Source organism: Felis catus, chromosome B1 (assembly GCF_018350175.1).
Source record: "Felis catus isolate Fca126 chromosome B1, F.catus_Fca126_mat1.0, whole genome shotgun sequence".
Lineage (NCBI taxonomy): Eukaryota > Metazoa > Chordata > Mammalia > Carnivora > Felidae > Felis > Felis catus.
Genome location: NC_058371.1, coordinates 79,683,680 through 79,706,102, shown reverse-complemented (window position 1 = coordinate 79,706,102; position 22,423 = coordinate 79,683,680). Strand labels below are relative to the sequence as shown.

General features: G+C 37.4%; 1 protein-coding gene across 1 annotated transcript in view; it reads left to right on the top strand.

Moving 5' to 3' along the window:
• EDNRA (endothelin receptor type A) overlaps window positions 1-22,423 on the top strand; it is a 61,408-nt gene that overhangs the window by 23,521 nt on the left and 15,464 nt on the right. The window contains exon 3 of the mRNA XM_003984961.6: window positions 9,043-9,170. Within this exon, the coding sequence (XP_003985010.1) occupies window positions 9,043-9,170 (128 nt within the window). The remainder of the gene's footprint in view (window positions 1-9,042; window positions 9,171-22,423) is intronic.

Genomic DNA, 22,423 nt, shown 5'->3' with positions numbered 1-22,423 from the left:
TTGACATCCTTAATCCTTTTGGGTAGGAAAAAAAAAGGCAAAAGGACTGAAACAGTCACTGATTGGAAAAATAAAAGAGAATTTGGAAAAAAAAATAATTATGTAAAATGAAGGGAAAGATTAAGCTAAGATTAGGGATAAATTGAGTTGATAATAGTTTTGGAGAAACCAGTTATAGATGGAGTTTTGATGTGAAAAAAAAAAAAATCACACAATTTCTGAGCAGGCAGAGAATTTAGAGATAAGAAATGTTGCACCAGAACTAGATTATTCAGCAGAGGAGGGAAGCAAGCCCAAAGATTTCTGACAGGGCTGAAGCTGGAAGTCAGGATTTCCAACTTCCCCTTTAGGATGTTCCATTCTTCTCTCTTCCCATTAAATATGACTTTTATGGTTTTAATACTCTCTATACCACACGTAGCACTTCCCAGAAGACAGCCAAGCTTCTAAAACTTTAATGGCAAATTGTTAAAATGCATGTCATTCGTATGTGAAGTATTATTACATGACTGGTAATTCGGACATCTTAGGTATGTCTTCCTCTTTCACTTTATGTGTCAGCTACTGGAAATCTTGAAGTTTTATTGTCTAATGAATTTCTGTTATTAAATATTTAAAATCACCTGAACCTCTTGTACTGTAACATGTCAGCTTCAGCATCAACTTTTTTCCTCCCAAAGACACAAGAGTACCATTTCTTCATGCTGCATACCGTACATTAGGTGGGCCATTGTTTCTGTCTACACATAGGATAATTTCTTATGACCACATGTCATATTTGACAATGAAGAACTAACTCCAGTTCTTAAGATTTTGAAGAACTCATGAATGACATGAAATCATTAAATAAGCTGCATGCCTTCAAATATGCTATTTGTTTTCCCTTTTTCCTACTTATCACCAATTCTTGATAAGTCTTTTGTAGCTACTCCCTAAATCTGTATGTGGAGATCTCTACCAGTTTGTTTTGTTTTGCTTTGTTCTGCTTTGGTTTTGCCTGCAGCTTTCTTTTAAACAAGTACCAACATGTACTTGCATAGAGACTGCTGATTAAAAGAAATAATAAAACATTTTCATTAGGTTTTGTGCCTTGTTTTGTGTCCAGGTCAGAGCACTTATGGGCTATAATTAACTATGCTTACACTTTGTTACGAGAAAATGTAAGTCTCCACTCATAACACATGTGTGAAATCTTTTCTCCAGTCAGGAAAAGCTAGGGGTCATTTTTTCCAACATAAATCTTCTCTCTGTTATGAATTAAGTCTTAAAGTATTGGCACATATATTTGGCACTAACGTGTGTAATTTTGATATTGAGTCCTTCTAATGTTCCTCCTTTAAAGAATTTTAATTCTTCTCCATCATTCTCCATAATTATCCTTTGGTTCTACCCATGCAAAATGAGTAGAAGTCTCAAGGCCCCTGCTTCTAGACTGGTATCCTTACAGCAAACAGAGTTATTCAAAAGAGACATTTCTTTTCATTCCAACGTCCAGGTAACTGAGGCTGTTGAGGATAGGAAGCCCATGTCTTGGGGGAACCATCTTTCTTCTAAGGAAAAACCTTCGTGACTTTGGAACTCTGATTTCAAAAAGTATTTTTCCTCTTCCCCGCCCCCACACTCCTCCACCTGGTTGTTGTTAACAGCTATGTATCTCAGATTCTAAAAAAGTTATGACTTCAGCAAAAACGGAAACACTGAATATTCAACAGTGTAAGATACAGACAGCGAGGAGTAGCAACAATCCCATGTTTCCCATGGAAGTGCAGAATAGTGGGAACAGTCTCTCATGGGAACTAACATTTATGATCTGTGACAGGCCAGGCCCTGTTCTAAGTGCTTTGTGTGGATTAGTTCATTTCATACTCACATGCACCACATGGCATAGATTCTCTTTTCATGTCCAGTTTTTTCTGAGGCCACAGTTAACTTGTCTAAATTATGCCAGGCTTAGGTTCCAGAGCCTGTTTTCTCTGCCATGGTGCCATACCACCGTCTCCTTCTGTTGAGCTCCCACAGAACGTTGCTTACAGCTCCTTTAGGAACTATTATGTCTGTTCATCTTCCAGGTAATAATTTCCTTGAGAATGAGGTCTTTTGAGCTTGTGTCATCTTCCAGCACTCTGCAGCTGGTGACCTGGATGATCCTTCTTCACATTCTCGTGGAAAAACAGGACAAAACGTAGAGACTGATAATGATAGGCTGTGCAAATATCTCACATTTCCAGATACTTACTTCTGCTAATCCCTCTGTATGGATCGTCTCTTCTGTTGCCCACAGAAATCCCCTGACGTAGCTGCCATCACTGTCTTCATTTTCTAGAGGAAGGAACTGAGAAGCAGTGAAGTTAATCAACATGTCAATGTCACACAGCAACATAGCAGAGCCTTAAGTCCAAGGAGAGCTTCAGGGCCCACGCTCTTAACTGCTCTGCCAGGCCACTTGCTTTAATTAGAAGTGCTTCTCCATCCCCCTTGGTCACTGAGGGCACCCAGCACCAGAATTGAGAACATTTATGGAGTTGCTGCTATGCTCTGCATTTGTCATACACTTCAAGTTTGGGGCTGGTCAGGAGGCAAGAGGAGCCTGTCAAAGGAATATGTGTATGGATAGAGCAGAGGCCATGGATTTTACTTCATTTATCTATATGAAAACTCTGCCTCAACCCTGAAGCAATTAAAACATAAAGGAAAAGAAAACTCCATGCTCAGTCATGCAGTGATTTATTTTATTGCATCTGATTTGAGATTTGCAACAGAGAGCATGTTTTCATTAAAGGCCTTTCCTGGGCATTACAGGCATTATAATTAACTCAGTCTGTGCTATTGGAAGATATTCTTGTTTACTACAGATTCAACTATTCAACTTCTACATCCCAGCCCCTCCCCCAGCAAGAAAGAAAACCGTAGGACCTCACGTTTTCAACACTGGTACCTGGTCCATCGTGTTCAATTCCAAGTGACACTACAATAATTCATGTTGAGGAGAGGAGAATATTTAATTTGATATTTTCAGCTACTATAGACTGTGTTCATAAATCCCTCGCTCCTGTCTAGAATGGATGGAGTGGTGTGAAGGGAGGAAAAGTATCCCTCAGCCGCACCGGATGGGCTGGAAGGAAAATTAGCACACAGAACAATGTGCCACTGGTTTTATTTATCCCATTATTAAGAAGCCATGACAATAACAAAGTAATGTCCAAATAATAGCATTAAATGGCAGGAGATAACATCAGGAATAGATAAAGAGGGGTAAATTCATTTCTGTTATCCTTGTTTTCATTAAGTTGTGCATAAATGGGACATTTCCATGTATGATTACCAATTATAGCAGTCCAAAGTAACTGATGTTTATGTAGTGCAGATTCAGTTTGCAGAATTCTTTCACATGTATTGTTCTTATTGAGCCTCTGAGATGGTCATCATATCATTGTTGGAGGAATGCGAACCACCCCATTTAACAAATACAGAAATGAGACTTACAGGGGTTTACCCAAGGTCACACAGGAACAGGTAGATCTCGGACTTGAACCTGAGTCCTCTGAGTTCACAACCTAAGTTGAATTTAGGGGAAAAATAGCCTTTTTCGGTAGCGCCAAGCTGATGAGATCTGAAACATTAGGCTACAACATGAGGGTCTTGCGTAACAGTCAAGCCACCTGGTACCAAACTGTACTTGTACGTACTGAAGCCTTTAGGGACTACTGGGGTGAAGGGGCAGTGGGATGCTGTCCCTAAACTACTGTGATTTTTTAATTTCATACGTTTATTTTATAAACTATTTCTGCTTCTCCCCTATCTGGCTGTCAGCTGTCAGTTTTTGTTGATCACTGTGCTTCTAGAGCAGTGGTTCCCCAAGTTTGGTTGATGGAACAGCACTATCAGCATCACCTAGGAACTCGTGAGCAATGCAAATGCTAGGTATCAACTGTACTTCAATAAAAAAATAAAAGAAATAAAATAATAAAAAAAAGAAATGGAAATTCTCAGGCCTCATCTCAGACCTACTGAATCAAAAAGCTCTGGGAATAGAGCCCAGCACTCTGGTTTAACGAGCCCTCCAGGTAATTCTGATGCTTTGAAAGCTTGAGAACCACTACACTAAGCAATGATTCTCAAACTTGGCTGTACATTGGAAGCACCTGGGAGCTTTAAAAACTACTGAGGCTTGTGTCCCAACCCCAATGATTCTGGCTTATTGGTCTATAATATGGTTTTCAACCTCAGCACTATAGGCATTGCGTGCTGGATAATGATTCACTGGGGAGGCCTATTCTCTACCAGCTAGATGTTAGTAGCCTCTGTCCTCCAACACAATTGTAATTACCAAAAATGTCTCCAGAAATTGCCAAATGTCCTCTGGGGGCCAAATTGCCTCAAGATGAGAAGTACTAGTCTAGGGGCATGGCCCAGGTACTGGGATTCTTAAAAGCTCCCTAAATCATTCTAATGTACAGGCAAGACTGAGAACTATTACTCTGGAGAGTTCCCAGTAGTGAGGAGCTCTAGATGTGCAGTGGACTAAGGAATAATAAAAGCTAAACTTTATAGCATTGAGTATAAAGAAAGAATAAATCAACCTGCAGTGAAGAGTCCAGCAGTTTGCCTGTAAGTAAAGTACATGAGCTCTAGGGCATAAATTTCACGTCAACCAATGGGCTTCTTACATTTTTGCTTACTTTCCATTTGTTATGTTCCAGAAAACTGACATAAACAGGTACATTGCACATAACTAAAACATCCCAACACAGTAGACGTTGCTTTGTACTAAATATAGTGGTGGACAGAGATCCTGCTTTTGGATCTAGTCGTTCTAAAACAGGGTGCTTATGAGCATACCTTGTGGTACAAGTCCTTAGGTAAATCTGGTTTTGACAGGCTAAAAATGCAGCCTATCAATTTTATATTGACTTTGACATAATCCAAATCAACCACACACATACATACATATACATTCATATTCAATGTATACATTCATTTCTGCCATTTTAGAGGTATTTGAGTTTTCAGGTGATGATCAGGGACTTTAACAACATATATTTCAACTGTGGAAAATCCCCCAGGCTAGAATCAAGGAAAGGATCCTTCAGTAAAATCCATACCCAGCAGATTGCCCTATGCTCCTTCAGCGATTGTTCTGTGGTGTTCCTCTGTATCCTCTTGAGAATGAGATTAGACCATGGGACGCACATCATGTTCAAGTGTCTGCTCTGTGGCGCTTATCAGGCTGGATAGTCTCATCACAGCCCAGACTGAGAGGTCTCCAAGCACAGAGTTTCTGGCAGCTCCTGTTTAACCTGAAGTCTTAAATAGAACAGTATTCTCCCACTTCCTCAAACGACTCATTCACAGGTGTGTGGTTTCTTTCAACGTGAGGAATGGAAATACTACACTGGGATGCTGATAAACAACTTTTAAGTAGAAAGTAAATTACAAGATGGATGTATTTTCAGGGCAAAAGTGGTACTAATTTAAAAATATGAAAATATTGGCTTCAGTTAATGAGTTGGGATTATTAATTCATTCAACACCTACTATGTGCTAGGACCTGTGTGATGTCCTTGGAAGTTATAAATATGAGGGTTACATAATAGCATAGGCCCTTATATGGCAAAAATAAGCTATGACTGCCCCAAGGTGCCTAGTTAACCCTTGAACCAATCTAACTTGTCTGTTTGTCAGACTAGTTTGGTTTTTCTTTCAATGAAGTGATAGTAGCTTGTTAACATTAATGAAATCAACCAGTTCTTTTGCTCTATAAGATTTATCTTATACAGTTGCCTATCTTTTCCTATCCTAGTCTAAATTCTTTCATGGATATGCTTTTAAAAATCCAAACCTTTTAATTAGACAATAGAACTGCTTACCAAAAAAGTAGGCAAAAAAGATCATAAAAGACTGTTAAAAGGTATTATTTCCATATGTTCCCACTTTTTTTTTTTAAGGGCATAGGAAGTTTTCTGGAAGAAAACACACTTAACAATTAACAATGGATGCCTTTGGGCAGGGATTTTAGGGGCCTTGATTTTAAGGGAGACTTGCTTTTCATTACAAGTTTTTATACAGCTTTTTACCATTTTAAATCTTGTGTTTTTAATTTTAAATGCTAGTAAATAACAGAAAGGATGCATTCCCAGCAGTCTTTCAGAGGTTCCAAAATATCTCTTCTAAATAAGAGAAAAATAGGTGAGCTACACTCTATGCCTCTTTGATTCCCTCTTTTTTTTTTTTCTTTTTTTGTATATGCTTTATTGCTAAAACAGAGTGAGCTGAGACTTGGAATGTAAAATTACCCCCACACTAGTTCCATGAAGAAAGAGATTAATAAGCAGAACCTGTTTGAGACCGGGTAGTTAATGGGGGCCTCTTTGAGGAAGCCACCTTTAATCAGAAAAGGAAGAAGTTGCCGCAGGCAGTGGCCTAATTTCCCCTGGCTACATTAGGACAGTTACTTTCCATACGTTCTTTCAGAATGAAGTGGATATAGGTTTTAGAAGTCTCCTTGTGATTGTCGGAAAATTTCCTCCAATGATTTCTTTCATTTCCCTTTGTCTTTAATTCCCAAGAAGAACCAAGGTCCACTCCAGGAGAAAAGAAAAGATAACAACATACATAACAAAGCATCTCCTTATGTCAAAGAAAGACAATTCTATGATCTCTTTGGTGCCCACCAATTCTATAGTATCTTTCCCTTCAGTCCTTCCTCTGTATCTACCCCCATCTGGCAAGCATGAAAAAGGAAAAAACTCAAGGGCCAGAAAGAATACATGCTCAGTTGTGTTTTTTTCTGTATCATTTTTCTTAGCACTTGTCATTTATTCCCTCACAGGACCTCAGAGTCTCCCTTGTTAAGCAAGAAACATCCTTTTCTCTGATTATTGGATGTGTCAATTGGGAAATCTATCTATGTGGATTTCAGGATCCTCTGTTTCTGAAATGAACCAACTGTAACAGCTAAATTACTCCAAAGCATATCCTATAACAATCCCTACACATTTCATTTACATCTCTGTAATACTTCAGTGGAGAATTACACTTGCAGGACAAAATACTAAACTCTCTATAAAAAGTAGTTTTCAGGTTTTCTTTTCTTTATAGGGAAGAGTCATCTCAGAAATAGTGTTTTGTGTCTTGCATCAGCATTAACAACCAGCAGTCAGCAATGGTATAATTTTTTTTTTAATTTTTTTTTTCAACGTTTATTTATTTTTTTGGGACAGAGAGAAACAGAGCATGAACGGGGGAGGGGCAGAGAGAGAGGGAGACACAGAATCGGAAACAGGCTCCAGGCTCCGAGCCATCAGCCCAGAGCCCGACACGGGGCTCGAACTCACCGACCGCGAGATCGTGACCTGGCTGAAGTCGGACGCTCAACCGACTGCGCCACCCAGGCGCCCCTGCAATGGTATAATATTTGTTAGCTTCATGAAAACTGTCAGAGTTTAGGGCAATGTTTCTGTGAAGGCCCATCAATTGTTCTTGGACAAAAAGTTTATGTGGAAATTCTAAGAAGACACCCACCAAGACTGATCAGAATGCAAGGAAAAAGAGATGAGAGGCAAAATTGGATTAAGGACAAGGTCCTTTCAGCAAACTATTCAAAAGAAAAGGAAATGTGTTTTAAGTGTTTAAGAGAGACTTTCTGGAATAAGTCATACAAGGTCTTAGCCATAAAAATAGGATTTTAGGGGTGCCTCGGTGGCTCAGTCTGTTGAGTGTCCTACTGTCACTTTCAACTCAGGTCATGATCCCAGGGTCGGGAGATCAAGCTCTGTGTCTGGCTCTGTGCCCAGTGTGGAGCCTGCTTGCGATTCTCTCTCTCCCCCTGCCCCTCCCCCGCACTCATGCTTGCGTGCATGTGCTCTTGAAGAAGAAGAAGAAGAAGAAGAAGAAGAAGAAGAAGAAGAAGAGGAAGAAGATTTTAGAGTGCCCTATATTACTAAATTCAAAATGAGTATCATGTTAATGGCCACATTGACCATGAAATTAAGCCTTACATAGTCTTTTAGAAATGACAGAACAGAAATTCAAAGCTCAACTCAGAGTTACTAAGGCAATAGGTACTTTGCAAAAAAAAAGAGAAAAAAGCCCCATTTATCGAGTTAGTAGGATAGTGTTTCCTAATGAGTGGAGTAGGTTTCAATTCTGAGTTACTAAGCAAAAATTAGAAGGGAAATCAATACCATTTTTACTCTTGAAAAGACATCAAGTATTCAGCAGGGACTTCCCTTTTAGGTAGCTGAGCTATTATTCAAGCCCATGCTTTGGGTATAATGCCTAATTAGATAAATATCAGCAACTCACAGGGGACTTTATATTATTGCTACTTACCGCAGCCACTAGAGGGTATCCATCCTTTCCTTCCAACAAAGGTTTTAAATTGTCAACATAGAATAGATTTGCCTGCAAATGCCACAAACAGATCACAGTAACCACCTTTCTCCATATGATAAAGGGAAGTTTAAGCCTAAATAAAGAAAGGCCACTTGTGACACACTTAGTGAAACAGAATCAGCCCTGTAAGCTAAATTCAAAATGACTTTAGGGTGTTAACCAGCTAACAAGTCAGTGCATCCTAAACCACTTCCTTCTCCCAGGATTCTCCATAACCTCGCATTCAGAGCCTTTGCTGCTTGTCTGGATATAACATAATCTTCCAGCGCTGCTACTTGAAAACAAGCTTTACTCACGGTTTAATAAAAATAGGTAAGAAATGACTGCCTGCTTCTCATTCAAGCTGTCACCCAAACCCTAACCTTTTGCTACTCTTTGAAAAGTAGGCAGTATGACTACTTCACATAAGATCAAAGGTTCATCTCTTCTATTATTGTATTTATCATTCTCAACATTTTCCCAGATTAAAAAAATGCTACGGCTTTAAAATATTTTTTTTAACTATAATAATATTCTATAGCTGCCATGCTAACTGGAAAGCATAATGAATAATGAAATTTAGAAGTTTGGAAGATCATTAGATATGTAAGTGTCCATGTATTCCATGCCAGCTCTGTCATTTCTTACCGTGGTGTCTCCTTTTTTCAGCTGCTGGCTGGGCGCTGGCCTTTTGATCACAATGACTTTGGCGTATTTCTTTGCAAGCTGTTCCCCTTTTTGCAGAAGTCCTCGGTGGGGATCACCGTCCTCAATCTCTGCGCTCTCAGTGTTGACAGGTAATGTGGTTCTTGCCCTCTACTCTTGTTACATTTAGAAAAACATTTTCTCAGAAAGAAGACAAAAAGCCTTGAGAGTTGGTGGCCAGGACAGTTGTTAATTAAAATATCAATAATTAAAGTGAATTAAAATATCAACAATCTTGCCCTACTGTTGAGAATTGCTTTACACATTTGCTGGTTATTAGCCATCTTTAGTGCAGGGGATTTGTATTTAGAGCATTTTGCCAGTTATAGCTATTTGGTACCCTATGGCAACAAAGGAAAAATGAACATATTAGATGGAAGGAACTTTGGAAAAGGAGATTTTTGGACATGCAAATCCTATATTTTCAATGGTAGATTTCTCATTAGAAAAAAGAAGATACCATTTAATTATATTTATAATGCTTGATTACTTGAGCTGAGTGGTGAGTACATAATATTGTTTTATTCTTCTTCTGTGTTTCTTTGAATGCCTGAAATGTTTCATAATTTTTTAATGTTATTTTTTAATGTTTATTCATTTTTGAAAGACAGAGAGAGACAGAGCACAAGCAGGGGTGGGGCAGAGAGAGAAGGGGACACAGAATCTGAAGCAGGCTCCAGGCTCTGAGCTGTCAGCACAGAGCCTAATGTGGGGCTCGAACCCACGTGAGATCATGACATGAGTTGAAGTCGGACACCTAACCGAATGAGCCACCCAGGTGCCCCTGGAATGTTTCATAATTTTTTTAAAAAGGGCAACAACAGAAGCACCCCTTGATCAGATTCTGAAAAACCCATCAAGTATATCTTTCTGGAATTCTCCTCAAACATGGATGTTAAGACTTCTCTAAAGGAGTACTTCTAGATGGTATTTTCTTTACTGTCTAATTTTCATAGCAGGATCTATAAAAAGTGATGTTAGGAACTTTATAATACATTCTATGGCGTCCTTTTATATTGAATATTATCCTATGCAAATGTTCTTTAATGACCTATTTAATTTAGAAGAGGTTTCTATTTTTTCTGTCTCACACTCTGGTAATAATTCTATCAGAGCACCTGAGTCCCATCATTATAGACATAAAAGACTCACTTTCTTAAAGAACATTTAAGTTTTTACAGATATCCTGTTATTTGTCATTTGCAATTAATTTCGGGGACCAAATTGTTATTGATAAAACATAAAAAATACTCGTTCCATTAGGAGTTGAAAATTATAATGGTATTCTTATTATAAATTTAAGCCTGTAATAACTGTGAAACACAAACCAAAATGTTTAGTAGTGTTATTAAAAATAAATGTATTGCGGGGTGCCTGGGTGGCTCAGTCGGTTAAGCGTCCAACTTCTGCTCAGGTCATGATCTCGCAGTTCATGGGTTCGAGCCCCATGTGGGGCTCTGCGCTGATAGCTCAGAGCCTGGAGCCTGCTTTGGATTCTGTGTCTCCCTCTCTCTCTCTCTCTGACCCTCCCCTGCTTGTGCTCTGTCTCTCTAAAAAAATTAAATATTAAAAATAAATAAATAAATAAATAAATAAATAAATAAATAAATATAAATGTCTTGCAAAAAAATGTAATGCTGAAATTAAAACACAAAAATTCTTTTAGTAGTTTAAAACATAGTGATGTGTTTGACAAAAATGCTGCTACAGCAATGGTAAACACAAAGATCAGAGATCACTTCTCCCTTATTAGTAGGATTCTCAGTAATTTCTAAGAAAACCTGAGGTCTATGTAGTTTTCTTCTGCATCATATCAGACATTAAGGGCTGCAGTATTAAAACATTTACACGGTGCAGGTGGCCACTGTATCACTTCCACCTGACTAAATAATAGACTGTGTTACTTGTGGCCATCTCCTAAAAAGTTGAGTAAGCATTTATAATCTGGATTTTATTCACTAATGAATTCTCACTCTGCTGCTCCTACCCTAGCATTCCACTAACACCATTTTCCTCTTGTATCCAAAGTGTCGTACTATCTAAAAATTAAAGCATTTAAATTGTATATGTGACATGACTAATGTAAAATGTTTCTTGTATTTGTCAAGTTGTATATTTAGAGATATAGCTATATAGTCTTATTACAATATTCAATTAAATTTTTAATTATAATATAACTCTAAAATCCACATGGGGAAAAGATATAAGAAAATAATCATGATAGTTTAAAAAACAATTATGTTTCCTACGTACATACTCTTCCTATATAATAGTGTTAAATGTTATAAAGCTACAGTATTTAAAGCAGTGTGGCACGTGCATATAAATATACTGAGAAAGCCAGAAACAGGTGTTACAGTGTATGAGAACATAATACAGGCCGAAATCACTTTTGTAATGGAGAAAGGAAAGATCATCAATAAACAGTGCTATTTAGTCATCTGAGGGAAAAAGCATGTTAAAGTCTTATCTTGTATTGTATGTCAATAATAATATTTATAATAATTACCACTTGTTGAGTACTAGTATGTACTGGGCCCTGCTAAAAATACAGAAATTAGTTTACTTAATCCTTACAACACCACCTTGTGATAGTACTGTAATTATCCTCATTTTATAGGTGAGGAGTCTGAGGTTGAAAGAGGTTAACGAAGGCCATTTGGCTACCAAATGTTGGAGGCAGTAATCAAATATAAGTGGTCTGCCTTTTTACCACTATGCTTCAGCATGTAAAAACTCAAGCCATATAGAAGAAAATAGACTAATATCTTTTTGATCACTGGAAAAGGAGGGCTTTGGAACTTTAAAAAGATGGTATAAATTCTGAATATAATTATTAAAAGGATTTCAGGAGATAAAGTTTGAAAATATGAATATCAAACATTCATAAATTTAAAAAACAAATATAGCAATAAGCTGGGGGAATATTTGCAGCAAATACTTGTAGCAAAAGCTACAACATGTTAATATTCTTGGTAATTAAAGAGGCCATACAGATAGTCATTAAAATCATAAGACTTCCATATAAAAAGAGCACGAATATAAAAATACCAATGAAGAAGCTTGAATGACTAATTAGCATATTAATAATGTTCATGTAATCAAAGAAATTCTAATTAAGAACATGTTTCTTAATATCTGGTGGGAGTACAGATTTAAACACCCCTTCAGGGGCGCCTGGGTGGCGCAGTCGGTTAAGCGTCTGACTTCAGCCAGGTCACGATCTCAAGGTCCATGAGTTCGAGCCCCGCGTCAGGCTCTGGGCTGATGGCTCAGAGCCTGGAGCCTGTTTCCGATTTTGTCTCCCTCTCTCTCTGCCCCTCCCCCGTTCATGCTCTGTCTCTCTCTGTCCCAAAAATAAATAAACGTTGAAAAAAAAATTAAAAAAAAAAATAATAAACACCCCTTCAGGGGGGCACCTGAGTGGCTTAGTTGGTTGGGTGTCCAACTTGGACTCAGGTCATGATCTCATGGTTCGTGGGTTTGAGCCCCACGTCGGGCTCTGTGCTGACAGCTTAGAGCCTGGAGCCTGTTTTAGATTTTGTGTCTCCCTCTCTCTCTCTCCCCCTCCCCTGCTCATGCTCTGTCTCTCTCTCTCTCTCTCTCAAAAATAAATAAACATTAAAAAAATAAAATAAAATAAACAGTCCTTCAGGAAGATAAAATCCTATGTACACTTTTGCCTTCTGACCTGGTAATTACAATTTTTAGGATTGATTCTGAGAAAACATTCCAAACAGAGAATTCATGCACAAAAATTTTCTTTACAATATTATTTACAGCAAAATACAGGAATCTTATTGTTCCATGTTAGGCCAATGGAAAGGAGGTTATATATAATTGACATGTACAGGTATATGAATATAAAATTCCTTAAAGGAAACATGATAAATATTATTAGTAGTTATATCTAGGGATGGGGATAGGTTTTTGTAATGTTCTTCTATGAGTAGGAAAACAAATCTGAAAGTTTATTTACTTCTATTACCTATTACCCATTTTCCCTATTTATTCTATGCCATTTTATGCATTTTATTTTTTCTCATTTATGCAGCTCATTCCTATGACTGGTGTTCTAAATCAAGACTAATTTTCTATGGGCAGGCAGCTCTAAAACACAAGCACATATAGGCACATAAACATGAACACAGAAGTTTGTATACATGGAGAAACACATGTATATGCCCAGCCCAGAGTCTCTTCCATCCCTATTGTTGCCTTTACAAAAACACCATCATATTTGGGAAAAATAGCATTTTATATCAAAATTAAACTTTGTCTCAAAGGCTCTAAAAACCAGGATGATAATGAGTGTTAGGAAAGAGGAATTTAGCATCGTAAAAGAAAACTACACCTCTGAGGAAACATCTAACTAAAAGCCAAAGCTAGATAAGATTAGCATATTACAAAAAAGAATGAGAAATAAAATGAAGACAAGGAGAATTCTTGTTTCCTATAAATAATAAAAATTTTTAAGATATCTAAGTATAATCCCCTGATAAGCATTAATAAAAGAAGAAGCCAAGAGAGAGGAAAGAACTAATCATCAGGGAGGTGCAAATCAAAACCACAATGAGCTATCACCTCACACCTGTCAGAATGACTAGTGTCAAAAAGACAAGAAACAATTAGTGTTGGTGAGACTGCAGAGAAAAAGGAACGCTTTTGCACTGTTGGTGGGAATGTAAATTGGTGCAGCCACTCTGGAAAACAAAATTGAAATTCCTCAAAAAACTAAAAATAGAATTACTATATGATCTAGCTATTCCAGTTCTGAGTATTTATCCAAAGAAAATGAAAACACTAATTTGAAAAGATACATGCACCCTTATTTTATTGCAGCACTATTCACAATAGCCAAGATGTGGAAACAATTCAAGTGTCTATCCATGGATGAATGGATAAAGATGTGGTATATATAAACAATGGAATATTAGTCAGCCATAAAAAAGGATGGATCTTGCCATTTGTGACAACATGGTTGGACTTTGAGGGCATTATGCTAAGTGAAAAAAGTGAGACAGAGAAAGACAAATACTTATGATCTCATTTATATATGGAATCTAAAAAACAAAACCAGCAAAACAGAAAAAAAATGAGCTTAGAGATACAGAGAACAAATTGGTGATTGCCAATGGGCAGTACGGGTGAGGGTGAAATGGGTGCAGAGGGTCCAAATTATTTCATAACTTCCAGTTATAAAAGAAATAAGTCATGGGGATGTGATGTACAGCATGATGACTGTAGTTAATACTGTGATGCATATTTGGACATTGCTAAGGGAGAAAATCTCAAAAGTCCTCATCACACACACACACACACAATCCTATAACTGTGTGTGGTGATAGATGTTAATTAGACTTATTGTGGTGATCATTTCACAATTTATACAAATATTGCATCATTATGTTCCATACCTGAAACTAATATAATGTTTTATGTCAATTATACCTCCATAGAAATAAATAAATGTTTCACTGTCATCCTTGTGATTTATTTCCTTGTTACAAAATTTAGAGTCTTTTTGTGAATAGTGTTATGTGGCATGGTTTAGTAGTCCCTTTTATATTTTATATAAGTCTATGTCATAAGTTTTTTGTTGATGAAAATATTATAAGGTACTTACCCCTAGTGACATACTGTATAATAAATTATCCTAGATTGAGAAGCATAATTCATAATTTAGTTCAGCAGGGGCTCAGGCAGGAATGAGGTGATGGACAGACATGATGAATAAGGCCCGACTGCTGTCCCTTAGGAGTCTTCACGCTTGTGAAGGTGGCAACGTGGAGACATGAGAGAATGAAATATTTGATGAAGGTATTTAGGCTATGGGATTCCTAAATCACCTAAATCATCAAAACCCTGCCTTCCTTCCCAAGTTTACATTGTTCTGCCCTCTCTTTCTTCCTTGAGGGAATCTCAGGGAACCATTTTGCACAGCTTCGTTCTCCCCAATAGAAACTCTACCTCTGAAGGGGGTGGACAGCGGGGAGAAGGTGTGGGATCACCTCACCTTACCACTTCCTCCCCACTCCCATCTCAGGCATGGAGAAAAATGAAATAAGTGTTCCATCACAAACGATCAGTTGTATATCAAATAAAATGTTCTTGGTTAAAAAAAGAAAAAAAATGACATCAGGCATCTATTTCATTAAGACTTGGGCTCAGTTTCAAATCAAGATCATGAACCATTTAAAATTCCACTCCCACAAAAATCTGCCTTAACCTAGGAGATTTTCCTTGGTAATAAATGCTTTGTTCCCTGGGTCCTTTCTTTATGATTTTTACATTTCATTTGGTACTGACTCTAAGTTTTGGGATCTGAATATAGGGAATCTCTTTTGACATTTCTATTTCAAAAGCTTTCACACTAGAGAATGAATCATTCGCACTTAATTCCAGAAGATAAGATACTATTTGCTTTGAGTCTCGATTTGGTGGCGTTATATTCTACTAAAAATAAAAAAAAAAAATCCTTCTTTAAGAAAATAAAAATAAAACAAGAAGTAAAAAGAGGGAAATTGGAATCTATTACAAAACAATTTACAGTTTGGGAATCCCTGCTTTCCTCTTATGAACTGAATCAAATTTATGGCTCAGGAAGAGTTCCCATTCTTTTCTAAATATATTTTAAATAAAAAATGATGAGAGGAACAACATATTCAAGTTCTGTATAATTTCTTTTTTTTTTCTTCTTTGGGAAGACAATATAATAAAGAACGTATTTCACAAGTTGATTTACAGATTTAATAATCTATAATTTACAGATACAGTAAGAAAGGAAATGTTTTCCCACAACAATGAATAATAAAATGAAAACAACTGGATGAGAAAGATACTTGTAACTGATGTTTATGAACAGAAATTTTAGCCCAAAAATATGTATGCAAGAGAGATATTGGTTAATAAAGGCAACAGCTACTTTCTAGTGGAAGCATGGTTAAAGAATATGAATGTATGGTTATGTAAGAAGAACTATATCAAATGTTATTCAAAAGTTAAGCTTCCAGAAGAATTTCAAATTTTGTGAATTAGAGCAACAATGAGGTGTCATCTTAACTATAATTAGTAAAAATAAATCAATTTATTTATTTTATTTTATTTTTTATTTTTTTTTAATTTACATCCAAATTAGTTAGCGTATGGTGAAACAATGATTTCAGGAGTAGATTCCTGAATGCCCCCTACCCACTTAGCCCATCCCCCATGCCCACAGTGCCTCCAGCAACCCTCAGTTTGTTCTCCATATTTATGAGTGTCTTCTGTTTTGTCCCCATCCCTGTTTTTATATTATTTTTGTTTCCCTCTGTACAATTTCTTTTAAAAAAAATGTTTATTTATTTTGAGAGAGACAGCAGGCATGCGAGTAGGGGAGGGGAAGAGAGAGAGAGGGAGAGAGAGAATCCCAAGCAGGCTCCACAGAGCCCAACACTGGGCTTTATCCCACAAACTATGAGATCATGACCTGAGCCAAAAATCAAGAGTCAGATCCTTAACTGACTGAGGTTACCCAGCAGCCCCTGTACGATTTATTACTTTAATCGATTATTCAATGAATACAGAAAACTGAAAGATGAAAGAAAAAAATCTACCTTTCTCACTATCAGCTTTCAATCTGCAGAGGATAAACAAGAGAGTAAGAAGAAGCCCATAACTTGCCCCAGAAAGGATGAGCCTTCATGGTTAATATCAACTATGGACCTGTCTCAGTTCTACCTTTTCACTAATTCCTCTTCAAATCTAGCTCTTACTGATTTTTACTTTGCATCCTTAGTCACTTAAGAAAAAGAAAACCAGAATTTCAGAGAAAGATGGAGGAAATTTAGAAACAACTTTGACCCCTCTTCAGATTTATCAGTGAACATTTTTTTTAATGCTAAGGTAGTGTACTCATAACACCAGCCATTACCAGTAATTAAAGTAGGTGTTTTTGTATGCCATAAGTGACAAATTTCAGATGTTACTTTGAGTTTGTCTGAGGGGAAAAAAGAGGGGGCAGGGAAGGGAAGAGGGATTCAATGCTGTTCTTTGTAAAGTTAACTGTCTTGTTTAAAGTGGAAGATGACAGGGTCAGACCAGTAAAAGGGTCTGGGTACAGATCCAACTTGTAGTTAAAAATTGCCTGTGGAAGGAGACTGTAAAAAGATAAAACTCTTTTAACAGCTGCTCCAGGAGTGATGTATAATTAGATACCTGGAAAAGTTGCAGAGACCTAGTGATAAGGCAGTTTTGTTTCATAAGCCTCAAACTCAAAAGCCAATGTCAGTTCTTCATCCCAGCCTTTTACATAATTGCTCAGTGGTCTCTATGATGTTCCCAAAGGTTTGTCCTAAGTCAAAACATGAAAGTGGTTTTCTGGAAAACCGGTTTTATTTAGACCTTGGACTTGGTTTCTCCTTATTCTTGTGCTGTTCTGATTGTCCTTTGCTGCATGACAATAGGGAAGACATGTAAGAAGAGCCAGAAGAGGGAACCCAGGGACCAGACACAGACAAAGCCAAATGCTGACTATAGAGCATTTGGCTCTATATTTGGGGGTCTGTTCCCCATTGCACATAGTTATTTGTTCTTTTATCTTAATTCTGTTGATAAGATCAAGTGACTGGATAATTTTGCTAGCTTATTTTTCTTTTTTTGTTTTGTTTTGTTTTTGTTTTTGAGAGAGAGAGACAGAACACCAACAGGGGAAGGGCAGAGAGAGAGAGGGAGACACAGAATCTGAAGCAGGCTCCAGGCTCTTAGCTGTTGGCACAGAGCTTGACATGCGGCTCGAACTCACAGACTGTGAGATCATGACCTGAGCTGAAGTCAGAAGCTTAACCGACTGAGCCACCCAAGCAACCCAGATTATTTTTCTTTGATAACAACCTACCTAACAAAACCTACCTAACCTACCTAACAAAACTTAGCAGCTTAAAACAACCACCATTTTATTATTACCTCACCATATGGTGGGGTAGGAATTTGGGCAATTCTTATGCAACTTGTCACTTTGACTGGGGTCTTCTGGTGGATTTCATCTCGTGGCTCAGCTTGTCTCTTGGGTACAAGATACGTGACTAGCTCTTTGGCAAGAACAAATGGAAGTCTGAGCCTAACTCCCTCTCATGTAGTCTGGCACCTCTTAACACATTCTCTGAGACAGGCCCAGGGCTTCAGGGTGGAGTCGCTGCTCTGCTCGGAAGCCAGGCCTGAAACCCACAAAGCATCCTTCAGCTCTACTCAGTCGGTCCAAGCAGTCACAGGCCAGCCCAACTGAAAGACTCTGCTGAAGAAGGATGAAAGTACTCACTGCTATCTTTTAATCTACCATGCCTGGTTTCTCTTTAAAATTCTTCCTGCTGAGGAGACTATAGATGCTGGAGAGGATGTGGAGAAATGGGAACCCTCTTGCACTGTTGGTGGGAATGAAAACTGGTGCAGCCACTCTGGAAAACAGTGTGGAGGTTCCTCAAAAAATTAAAAATAGACCTACCCTATGACCCAGCAGTAGCACTGCTAGGAATTTACCCAAGGGATACAGGAGTACTGATGCATAGGGGCACTTGTACCCCAATGTTTATAGCAGCACTCTCAACAATAGCCAAATTATGGAAAGAGCCCAAATGTCCATCAACTGATGAAAGGATAAAGAAATTGTGGTTTATATACACAATGGAATACTACGTGGCAATGAGAAAAAATGAAATATGGCCTTTTGTAGCAACGTGTATGGAACTGGAGAGTGTGATGCTAAGTGAAATAAGCCATACAGAGAAAGACAGATACCATATGGTTTCACTCTTATGTGGATCCTGAGAAACTTAACAGAAACCCATGGGGGAGGGGAAGGAAAAAAAAAAAAAAGAGGTTAGAGTGGGAGAGAGCCAAAGCATAAGAGACTCTTAAAAACTGAGAACAAACTGAGGGTTGATGGGGGGTGGGAGGGAGGGGAGGGTAGGTGATGGGCATTGAAGAGGGCATCTTTTGGGATGAGCACTGGGTGTTGTATGGAAACCAATTTGACAATAAATTTCATATATTAAAAAAATTAAATTAAATTAAATTAAATTAAATTAAAAAAAATTCTTCCTGCTGAAATAAATAAATAAAAATAAAATAAAATTCTTCCTGCTGGTATTTTGCCTCCAAACCTCTGCATGGAAGTTAGTTTGTCTATCATATAAGATACATAAATCGTAAAGAAACATTACAAATGATTGCATTTGCTGTTAATTAACAATGTGCATAGGTAAGGGTAGAAGTGACTCTTACTGGAAGTGGCAACATGGAAGGGAAAATAATAAATTCCAATGTAGACAAGTATCGATAGGCACTTGGTAGAAATTACTGAAGTACTGAAAGTACTTCAGTTACCTTTTCCTTCTCTTGATTCAATAATCCCCCTCAAGATAATTAATCCAGGAAAATCATTCAAAAAGAGAAAAAAAAACTATATATACAAACATATTTATAAATGTGTTATTCACAACCTTGAAACACTAGAATTGATGTGAAGTTAGGAGAAATATTTAAGTCAACTGTATCAATATCCAGTTATACTGTGTAGCTATAAATTAATAAATGCCATGCTTCTGTAGAAGCATAAGGCCATTTTTTATCATGAAAAGTAGATAAAGCTAAAAATAAAATTGTAATTGATATGGTTATAATATATATTTAGATTATGCTTGTGAGAATAGAAATAGGCAAAGAATAAGAAGAAATAAAAATAGATTTTGTTGAAGTGGTTTTTTTTTTAATTTGTTTTATTTCATCCTGTTTTAAAGTACACTCAATAATAAATATATTAAAATTTACTTACCATCCCAGGCCATACCTCAAAAATTCAAAAACATGCATTAAATGCCTTTGGCCTTGGAAACATGTAGAAATCTATATATAGATATACACAGTAACAAACATCTTTACATAAATAAAATGCGTAATTTATACTTTTATTTTGGCATATCACATGACAGGGTACAAGGTGATGTCGTGGGAAAAGACTCCCCTGGGTGTTGGCAGACCAGAGCCCTTGTCCGGGCTCTCCACATTCACAGGAGATGAGGCAGACAATATAGTAACACTCCAGTCCTCAGGTTCCCAACTGGTAGAACATGAAGGGGAGAAAGATCACCCCAAGAGTCCCTCATGGTTTTTTAATTATTTGCTTCTAGGATTCTAAAAGTATTAGCTTTTTGTTTGTTGTCTGTCAAGGCTGCCTTAAAAAGTAAGAAAATGCTCAGAATGTAGTGTGCTTTATTGGCTGATAAAGATAAATGCATGGCCAGGAAACAAAGACATTTACTTCGACAGATATTTATTTGGCACCTATTGTTCTAGGTATCGTGACCAACATATAAAATATCTGCCCTCATGGCGCTTATATTTTAAAGACAAGGGTGGACAGAGACGATAAATAAAATATTTGATTGGTCACATGGTAGTAAGCGCTATGGAGAAAAATCAATCAGCGTGAGCAGGTCAGCGTAAGTCTGTAGGGGAATCTGGCAATTTCAAACAGGATGTTCAGGGAAGGACCCTATGAAAAGCTACACCTGAGTAAAGGAAAGCAGATGAGGAAGCAGCTCTGAGAACACCAGTAGGCATTCCCACTGGGCTGGAAACTGCTGGGGGATTTGAACCGAGGGATGACATGAGGGACTTACATGTTAACAGGCTCACTTTGGCTGTTATGTTTGGGATAGAATGAAGTAGGACAAAATGGATGAAGGGAGACTAGTTAGGAAGCTACTACAATAATCCAGGTGGGATGGTAACAGGAGAGATGGTGAGATGTGGTTGCATTTAGGTGTATCATGAAGGAAGAGGTCACAGGGTTTGCTAAAGAATTGGATGTGTGATAGCAAAGGGAAAAAGAGGAGTTAAGGCTAACTTCAAATTCTGGTCCTGAGATGGTAAGGACTGAAGAGAGGGCAGGGTGGAGGTCATGAAAGGGACCAGGAGTCTGGTTTGGGTAAGTTCGAATGCCTATTAGATTTCAAGTGGCCATATCAGTTAACCAGTTGGAAAGACAAGTCAGGAGCTAGAGGCGGGGTCCTCGGTTAGACTTATAAATTTGGGAATTAATTATCAGTATATAGAAATTTTAAATGATGCTAAAGCCATGAGACTGGATGGATCACTAAAAGAAAGTGTGTTGATAGAGTAGAAGGGAGGACCAAGGACTAAGGAGGAATCCAATGCTAAGAGTTTGAGAAGTGAGCAGGTTCCAGCCAAGGAGATGAGAAGAAATAGCCAGCCTTATCAGCTGGAGAAAGACCAGGAGAAATGTAGTGGAAGGCAAGAGAAGAAACCATTTCAAAAAGTAGACATCATTTCTGGAATATCAGCTGTTAGTGGTTGAATCTACACTTGCAGATTTTCTTATGGCAAGTGAAAATGTCATATGTGTCCACTAGCTCCATTGAAGGATGTTTATAATCACACCTAGTTAGGAGAACATATTTATGGATATGTGTGTTGTATCATTATATTCTAAATAGAAATTATGTTTGGAACATCCGGTATTTCTTATCTTTCACACCTTTCCCTACCCCCATCATCACAAATGATTATTTCTAATTAACTCTTACAGTTGTTTTCTCATGTCATGTAAATGTCATCAAAAGCAATGTGATTACAAATAAGAAATAGTCTAATTCTCAGTCATGTGGGTTTGCCACACTATACACTAAAAACTACTTCTATTTATTTTAAAATGTTGAATTTACATTAGATTATAGACGTGTAATAATTTGAGGACTCATGGCATACTACAAAATGAAGCTGCTTTGTGAATACACTCATCATAAGAACATGTTGACCACATTTTCCTTCTCAAACCACCTTCTATCTCCAATCCTGCCTAATAAATCTTGCTTCCTTACTCCCTTAGGAGATAAAGCACTTTATTTAAAGCACCTTTCCTGATAGTTGATCTAAGAGAAGGGGAAAAGAAATAGATATAACTCACTGACAGCCTCGGGATATAGACATCCTGTCTCCATTCCTTTTAGCTTTTACTGGACATCAGGCTGCCAGTCTAATAAGGCAACAAAGAAAAGTAAACAGAAATGAAAAGCAAAATAAATAGCAGTCTTTATCCCACTGGAAATAACCATAAATTTAAAAATGCAATCTTGGCTATATCGTAAAAGGATTTTCTTGGTTTGTTTGCATAGCTGTATTTTATTCAATTCTGAACTAATCTGGACTTTTTTTTAAGATTCTTATTGTACATCAATCTTATTTATCCTAAAAATCTTTTGCAAAAAATATTTCTTCAGCAAATTGTGCTATATGTGTGCCATATGGCATCGTCGTGCATACCCAAACTATAAGTTCTAATCTACAGTGG